At 32.0% G+C, this 9457-nt stretch overlaps 1 protein-coding gene across 1 annotated transcript; it reads left to right on the top strand.

Annotated features, from left to right (window-relative positions):
* The first annotated feature begins 407 nt into the window (after window positions 1-407).
* LOC115449626 lies at window positions 408-5333 on the top strand. The gene is made up of 3 exons (XM_030177489.1): window positions 408-483; window positions 4239-4344; window positions 5116-5333. Exons 1-3 carry the CDS (start codon window positions 421-423, stop codon window positions 5235-5237), a joined length of 291 nt encoding a protein of 96 aa, XP_030033349.1. The 5' UTR covers window positions 408-420; the 3' UTR covers window positions 5238-5333.
* The last annotated feature ends 4124 nt before the right edge of the window (window positions 5334-9457 follow it).

Raw genomic sequence — 9457 nt, forward strand, 5'->3', positions numbered from 1 at the left:
ATTGATCGACAAAATTATGTATTTTTAGTCAACGATACGATTGATATTATTACGTTTGCGATAGCTCACTTGAACTATTTACTTTTAGTTCCAACTCTAAGGTGATCAGCATATCATCGGTAAGCGAAGTAAATTCGCGGCACAAGTTGTTGTATATATTTGCTATACATTACTATTAATGATCTAATTGAATCTTGCATATTATATTTTCGACTTAGTTTTACGATCAGAGACAACATATCACAAAATAATACTCCATATAAGCGTAAAACAAAAAGTAAATATTACTAAGCCATAAAAAACACACTAATAAATTAATGCAATTAATACTTAACAGATACTTCCGGATGAATCTGTGCATTAAACAAAGCATAATACGAGCAGTCGACCGGGCGACCTCCTACTGACTTATAAAAAGCGATGAACCGCGCGCGCCGGACTGTTAATATTGTCGCGACTCCCGACATGATTTGTTCTAAACAGGTCAGTGGCTTTGTTTAATACTCTTTTGATTCTTTTTAAATGGGTTAATTAATGTTAGAATTAATGTTCTAAAACGGCCAGCAACATTTGATAATATTCTTTTGTTTCTTTTTAAATGATTTAAAAATTATAGTTCTTTATGTTCTAAAACGGCCAGTAATATTGGATTTTAGTAAATTAGTTTATAATTAGAAAAATCTTTGTTTTTGCATTATACGTGATTTTTATATAAATTGTTATAAGAAATTTACATTGTAAACAATGACTTCAGATTAGTATTATTGCCGAAATAATTTATTATGTGTAAAAATTGTTTTAGTGCAATACAAGTAATTGTTTTGTCTTAATGTTTTCGTTATTTTATTATGTTTATTTCCTGAAATAATTAACTTTAATTGATGTTTTAGGACGTTTATTAACGTAGAGCAAAATATTTTAGAGTATTATTAGGTGTACTTAGCTTTTTTTTTATTTGACATGCATTAAAATGCCAAACCTTTTATGCAGTTATAATATGCTTCGACGTATATCACATGCTGTCAGGATTGTATTTTCTTTTTATTTTTAAATGAATACTGGCCAGTTTTTGTTTATCTTCGATATTTTTTATAAATTAATATTTTATGTCAAGATATTTAAAAGACCCTGAATAAATCGAGATAGGAAAATACATAAATATAACTTCATATTCAACCTTTATGTCAATATCAAGTTATTACTTTATGCATTGCAAGAAATATTTCAACGTTGACAGAATAGTGCTTTACAATAGGTGTATTTATCATTGCCTTAACCTCGTGTTAATTTTTTTATTGTAATTATTAATAAGATGTATTGATTTCTTAGAAGGATGGCCTGTATGATGTCAATGAATATTAAATTTTGCCTAAGCAATCTTTGATTTTTTTATATTATGTTCGTAGCTTTCTATCGAAGAATTTGATTCATCTAATTTCATGATAGCTTAAAGGCGCTAAAGATTAAAGATTACTAAGATTAGATTCGATGGCTTCCACCCATTCAATTTCATCGCATTAGTTCGTAAATCTGAAAGTATAATTTTATAGAACACTAGCTTTGGCCTGCGGCTCCGCCCGCTTGATAAAGTTTTTCCGGGATAAATATTTTCCATATATAAATAGGATAAATAGAATAAATCGTACTATATGCCTACAGCACTCAGTAGTAATGTAGATGCCCATAATTAGAAATATGTTTAAATCAGTTTCGTTCTCTCTGAGATAAGCGCGTTTAAACAAACTCTTCAGCTTTATAATATTAATATAGGCGATTATGAACCCAAACTTTATGCGACACGCGTAAAATAATAGCGGTAATATAGACGTAGAATGTTATTTAATAATATTATTAAAATGCGTCATATATTTTCATAACTGCATACAATTTATTACAAAAACGTAACACGGGTAATTATGTTATTTCAATATTTATAGTAAGATCATTAAATGCTCCCAAGTTTGAAGGTTTCATTTAAATTATTTAAAGGCCGTCATGATAGCGAAAAAACAATTTTGAGGAACTGTTTTAATGAAAACATATTATTATGTTAATTGTATTTATACATAGTGATATATTACGACATTATTTATAACATTCCCATAATGGAAATTAAAAACTAATTCTACTGAGATGCTAAGTATTAGTTCAGATTAGAAAATAACATTAAGCATATAATTATTAATCAAAAAAGTAATTAACGTATCCACCGCAAATACTAAGGGCCTATTTGAATATTTTAGAGCTTGGCCACTAAGACGGACCTTGTTAATGCAAACAACTCAAAAGTAGACCTCTACGAAAGGTCAGGATCAATATCAAGTTCATGCCGTGTGGTTGCAAGGCCGCTACATGCCGTTCTCATGTATCTCATGATGTCATGACTACACATTGTTTTAAATTTGAAATCTTTTTTGCTTGAAACATTATGACTAGATACAATGTATTTTTTGAATGTCAGACTATGAAGGCTGTAGTCTTCGAAACGGGAGAAAATAATGAAATAAATTACCGCGGTAAAATTCGTAAAATTTATTTCAATGTTTGTAATTCGCGTAAATATAAGAAATCGTTATGAATAAAAATATACCAGATCAGGATTTAATGCAGTGCATCCTTTGATACATGAGTAAACTACGAGTGGTCACAAGTGAAGTTTAGTTTTCGTATAATTTCCTGTCTAACATTCGCGGAAAATAATCATTATGAATAAAAATATACCAGATCAGGGTTTAGTGTTTAGTGCAGTGCATCCTTTGCTACAAGAGTAAACTACGAGTGGTCACAAGTGAAGTTTAGTTTTCGTATAATTTCCAGTGAAACATTCGCGGAAAATAATCATTATGAATAAAAGTATACTAAATCAGGGTTTAAAGTGCATCCTTTGATACATCAGTAAACTACGAGTGGTCTCAAATGAAGTTTATTTTTTGTATTTTTTCCTTATTTTTGTGCTTCAATGACCTTTTTCTATTTCGACTTATTAAAAAAATTTAAATTCAATGAACTAACCTTCGTACGTTGAATAATTTTGTGTAAGGTTAGATAACGAAATATCAAGATCGATACATGCATAAAGTATTAGCATATACTCAGTTTAGCCAATTTTTTTAACAAAAAATATATTTTTGTAATTTTTTAGGAGAAACCGATATAATCTCAAAAAAGTCAGAGGTATGTGCCCTTGGATTTTGAACTTGCGGATTTTTGTCACGGCAGTCCGTTCCAAATATAAATAAAAATATTAATTATAACCGCAGATAATACAATTTCTATAAACTGTTATATAAAATATGTATTACAAATATATTCAAAAAGTTTTTGCGGCGTAAAAGTCCCGCTTAAAATTTTTCCGGGATAAAAAGTAGAAGTAATGTTGCTTCCTGTTAATGAATAAAAAACAAAACCGGTTTAATAGTTCCTGAGATTAGCGCGTTCAAACAAACAAACAAACAAACAAACTCTGTAGCTGTATATATTAGAATAGATTAAATCTTGACACCAGTATGTTTCCTGTCACCGGAAGCAAATATGTCAAAAACCTTCCTCTGTGGCCTACATTTGAAAATCAACTGTATAAATTAGGCGTAAGTTGTAAAGAATATATTTATTGGATATTAAAGACTGGTCATATCCATGTAGAATGCAAAAACAAAGCAATATTCTATTCTGATACTTTGTATTTTATATTACAAATAATAATAAGTGTATGAGACGATGTTTAGATGTTTCCATAGATGTATTAAAAGTAGCTTTTGAATGCTACTCGCTCACTCAATAGTTTTCCGGGTTGAATATTTTCCCGGAATAAAAAGCCTATAGCACTTAGGAATAATGTAGCTACTTATTAGTGAAAGAATTTTCAAAATCCGTTCAGTAGCTTTAGATATTAGCCCATACGAACCTATAAAGAAACTTTTACCTTTATAATATTAATATAGATAGAATTGTGACACCACTCAGTGGATTTTTTTATTGAGTACCCTGTATTTTTCTTGATGAAGTAGATTGTGTTCGCGACTTCGCTCTCGTGAAGGAGTTTTCTTGGATAAAAGTACCACTATATATTTCTCCGAAATAGAAAGTAGCCTATAACCTTCCCAGGGTCTTAAACTATCTCCATACTAAATTTCATAAAAATCCGTTCGGTAGATTTTAAGCAAATCGATAACATACACACAGACAGAAAAAGGGAATTTGTTTTATAATATTTATAGATGTACTTTTTTACATTTCAGATAGTAAGATTGCTGCTATGCGGGCTCTGCATGGTAATAGCTTTGTCAAATGCGGCGCCTGACAGCGGTGGTCATGTGCCTCTTCCTGGTCCTGGACTGTCTTATGGTAAGTTTACGCTTTGCTTATAATTATGCAGAATATTATTACATTTGCAAATGCTAAGCCAGAGGGCCTAGTTTTGAACGATGTCTGTAAAACCGAATAAACACAACAGTTATTATATTAGCTATTAGATAACACAAACGATTTATTACGCATTTATCCCCGAAAGGGTATGCAGAGTCGCAATCAGCGCACCCACTTTTCGCCAAGTGTCTTCCGTCCCATGATATGATAGGGGGCGAGCCTATCGTCATATCGGGTCAATTGTTGAAAACAGGGACCCGTTTATAGCCCACTACCCTTAATACCCTTAATAATAATCTTTGCATTTGGTTAACCCCTTTAAGGATTAACTTAAATCAATAATGGTTAAATAATAAATATTCTTGATTATTTAAAATTAATCATTGAAGAGTAAAATATTAGACCCATTAAAGACCGTAGTATCTAAGAATCTTATTGTAAACTGGTTAACACTAAAAGTAATTTTTTTAAGGTAACCTTATAAACTATCCTGGGTTCAAAGAAGGTTTTCGGTCATTAAATTTGAAAGTAATATGACTGAGAATAACTTGATAAACGCACTGCCTCGGGAAGTAACATTATTTAAATTTAGAATTTGCGTTATTGTTCTTAAAATTCATTAACGACTTCATTATATTACAAATTTTTGAGGCAAACGTAAAAGTATTTAAATAAAAGTGTCACTTTAAAATCTTTCTAACGTGCCAGTTTGTGTATGAAAACCTTTAAAATCTCTGATATTTTTCGCAGGTGGAATTCCTTACGGTAGTGTGAGCGGAAACGTAGCAGAATATTTCAAAAGGCAGGCGCCATCTGGCGGCGCGTCCGCAGGTCTGGCGTACGCAGCTGACCACGCTGATCAATGGCTTTAAAAGATGGCGCTAGTACACTTAGTTAATTGTAAATTAATTTAATTTATGAATAATATAAATAAATAAGTAGTAAATAAATTAAAACGTAATAAACAATTGACAGTTTTATTTTTCGCCCATTTGCCTGGTAAAAATCTATTAGTAAATATTCCGGGAAAGAAACATGAATATATTTTCTTCTCATTGCATTTCATTATACCTTCATTAAAGACAAAATTATATTTGGATGCACCATGAAGCAAGTATCTATATCAGTAGGTATTCGTTTGAATGCTCGTAGCAAACACGCACTGAGTCCAAAACTAGTAATAGTTCACGGGAACGTACGATTTTATTAATTAAATTCGTAATTGATCCGTTAGGTATAAACCGCAGCAAAAATATGTACCTAAGTATTCATTTGAATGTTTTTTTTCTTTATACGGGCACATCAATGTGATCCCACTGCACCTGATAATAATTAAAGTGGGATCCAATAGAATTTCGACTGACGAGAGATGATTACCCCTCCACAGTCGACACAATTATGCCGGCCAGTTAGACCCGGACAGGCTAACTTCAAACGCAACTTTTATGTGGGCCACTATGGCGGGTTTTAACACCTTGTGTACTGTTGTCGCTATCTGGGCGGATATAAAAATATAATAGCAATGTCGCATTGAATCAAAGTTTGCGCCAAAACTAGTAATAATATTTTTTTACCCTACAATATCTGCAACCGCGTGCCTTTAACAACTAACAGGTGTTATTATGTCATTAAAGATAAATTAAATTTGCCCACAATTAAAGCCTACAGGCAGATGACAAAAACTTCACGTACAAATAAATGACAAAGCTTTATTGTTCATTACAAATTCCCACGACTGTGACTTGGTGGCACCGTTTGATAATTCATAGCTCAGAAGTAGTATCGACTTATTGTTTTATGACGTATGGTAATTGATTAGAAGGCCGTATAAAGAATTTAAGTGAGTACTAAAGTATAAATGTTATTTAACACGACCCTGCCCACGCGCAAGTCCTTTCCCAGAAAACATTCCAATATGCTATTTTACACACTCACTCTTTTTATCACCAAAAGGCGCAGGCGCAATTGGTGCTCCTACGTTCCGCCGTGTCTCCTATAACTTTTGTACAAATAGATAAATAAATAACTTCTCTACTACTACCACGTTTTAAGATGTGGTCTATCAACATGCCAAATATCATCCAAATCAATTTAGCAGTTTCAGTGTTAATTTTTTATAAAAATTCAAACATCTTAAGATGGAATTGCATTGATAATATTTGTAGGGGTAGTTACATTTAGCATATTTTTTTAATGCAAATATGACAAGAACAATACGTTTTGATTCAGTTAATGCCACGCCTGCTCAAAAAGCAATAGCAATATTATATAGTCTTCGAATTTGAAAAACGTAGCAATGTATACAGGATTTTTTTGACATTGGATTATCAGAAACAACATAGTTATCTTCTTAAAAATAATAACACAGTTAGTTACTAGAACCGTAAACGTAAAATAAATAGGACAAGTTTCGATATAATAAATATAAAAAAGGAATTTGCATTTTTCACTCCGTATTACCAGTACTATTAACTACTCTTAGTGATTTAGTTGCAGCGGTAACATCACATTTTCAACCAGAAAATTAAATTACAAAATGATAAAAAAATTCAGAAACCTGATGTTGGCACAATATTAGCAGAAGTAAAGCCGAGTATGCTGTTTCATTTATTAACGCAATTTTAAGATGAGCCTGTATTATCAGTTTTAATTTTAGGGATTTTTTATTTTTTCTTACAAGAAAAAACAATTCATTGTTTGATTTCGACACTGAAGTTATATTACTTAATAAGTCTTACGTATTCATGCATATAAACTAACGGATCCCCTATTTCTGCGAATTTAACCTATAAATAGGTGTTGGACGGGTGCCCGCCCGTTTATCTGCACGTGTCACTCTGTATTACCGATGCATTATACTTTACGACACTTGAATTTCTTAGCGAAATATTCAGTGGTCTTGATAATTGTTAGTTTGTTTGTAGCGAACAAATGTTTAGAGATGCGGAGTTGAATTATGAGACGAAGTTACCGTCAATATTGCTTTATTTGAAATCGAGATGTATTAGTTTTTATTACACACTCAAAACCGTAAATCCCCGAAGGTGGAATCGTAACTGGTGCAATCACTCTCCTCCATGTATATTCGATAAAGGGCGAGCCTATCGCCATATCGGGCACAAATTTCAGACTCCAACTGACATTGAGTAGAAAAACGCAGTATCGCTTAGTCTGACCTACGGTTCGAACCCAGGACCTCAGAGCGGTGTCGTACCGCGCACGCCATACAACGACATCGAGGCATTCACATAATAAAGAAGTCAGTTGTTTTTAAAATTAAACGAAATATGTAAGAGTTATAATAAATACCTAGTTATTTTAATAAGACAAAAAAGTATTAATAAATAAATATTCCATAATAATAAGGCTGGTATATACGGGAATTGAATACCTTATAATCAGTATACGATATAGTTATTTTATTTATAATGCAGTGCAGTTAAAAAAATGACCAAATAAAATGTCTCTAAAAATAAATGTGATGAACGTAATACGAGGCTGATTTTAGATATCACTTCAGTCTTATTCCTCATACCTTCCAAATACATCACGGCTTATAAAATACTCATCAATGTGCGAATGCCAGAGCTGAGGCTTGTTCAGTAATAAATTGTTAGCACGTACGAGCCCGGATGTTGTCGGTCGTCGCTCTATTAAACGGTGATTGCTTTCTTTGTCCACCTGTGTCATCGATCTGTCATGTTTACATCCAGATGAAGGTCTTTGAAGTTAGATCTCTGATGCAGACGTGGAGGGTGTTTCAAATATTTAGGCTGATGCGAGATGACGTTGCCAATTGTATGCAGTATTTACCTATCTTAAAAGTTTATTACTTGTTTAATATATGAATTGTCTATTATTATGACAATGACGATTACATTTTGTGTGCAGTTTTTCCCTTTTTTTTGGGTTTATTACTTGTTTTAAATATATTAATTGTTTGTCATAATAATAATAATGTTCTAACCGGAAAATTGCCGTAAAAAAAAATTATGTGTATGAAAAGACTCAGAGGATAAATTTTTAGACTCTTTATATGAGAAGTCTCTCATCGATTTTTAGTTTTCATGGCGTGAATATTAGTCAACCTATACATTGCTATCTAGCCTTGATAATGTGACACGCTGGACTTGACGTGACATAACGTTTGCAATACTACAGGCCACGCTTCGCGGACTCCCGCCATGCTATTAGTCCCGTATGCTTGCTTACATGATTATTACTTGACTGCATGTTTGTGCCACATTGAAAACTGTGTCAGCAATCAAAGATTGGAATTTCAATTCTTAGTTTCAACATTCGATACTTTGTGGGTGGACTTTGCGAAGGTACTGAAGAAATTTTCACCTTAAATGAAGTGTAATTTGTGAATGCCGTATAAATAAAAATTTGGAGACCAGCGTATCTATTTTTGCTATTAATTTACGTCTTAAGTTATCTATATTTAAACGAATTTATTTCTATATTTAAAAAGTCTCTTATAAGTGAATTAATTAATTGGATGGAATTACATAGAGACGCATAATTATACCAATATAATTAGTAAGGTTGGCAGTTGCCACTTTATTCTATTACCAACATATGAGATGCCTGTCCTACCAACATGATTATAGCAGTATCTGAACAAGCGACCTTAAACAAATATAAACTTAGACGCAATTAATTGAAGGCTAAAAGATTTCATGCACCCATGATAGACGTTTCATTCACCATTTGATTCGGTGTGATTTGAAATTCATTATTTACTTAGAACAGAGAATTTATTTCTGAGAAACCAAGTAAACTATGTTAATTTTAAAAAGGTTTGTGATTTAAGCAAATTTATTTATAAATACGTTTTTGCATTGTTCATTTCTTCGTTTAAATCTCATAAATGATATATTTTGTTAAAGCTAATAACGCGTGACCCCACGCATACGACGATGTAATAATTGAAAAGGAGCAGATTTTAGAATATTAACAACTAGACAAAAGATCATTACATAAAAAAATTTAAAATTTTAACACCCATTTCAAATATTCTACACATTTTCGTATGAAAAACATAATTCCGGGGCCAGCCTGTGTTTATTCCGTTCCAACAGACCGGCAT

The sequence above is a fragment of the Manduca sexta genome, chromosome 26 (genome assembly GCF_014839805.1).
Source record: "Manduca sexta isolate Smith_Timp_Sample1 chromosome 26, JHU_Msex_v1.0, whole genome shotgun sequence".
In the NCBI taxonomy this organism is placed as follows: domain Eukaryota; kingdom Metazoa; phylum Arthropoda; class Insecta; order Lepidoptera; family Sphingidae; genus Manduca; species Manduca sexta.

What these genes read in the sequence shown, in the direction of transcription:
- LOC115449626 (XM_030177489.1), top strand. Translation starts at nt 421, where the DNA reads ATGAACCGCGCGCGCCGGACTGTTAATATTGTCGCGACTCCCGACATG. An exon ending in ACATGATTTGTTCTAAACAG is followed by an intron (nt 484 to 4,238) that starts GTCAGTGGCTTT and finishes TTTACATTTCAG; the next exon opens with ATAGTAAGATTGCTGCTATG. An exon ending in TGGTCCTGGACTGTCTTATG is followed by an intron (nt 4,345 to 5,115) that starts GTAAGTTTACGC and finishes TATTTTTCGCAG; the next exon opens with GTGGAATTCCTTACGGTAGT.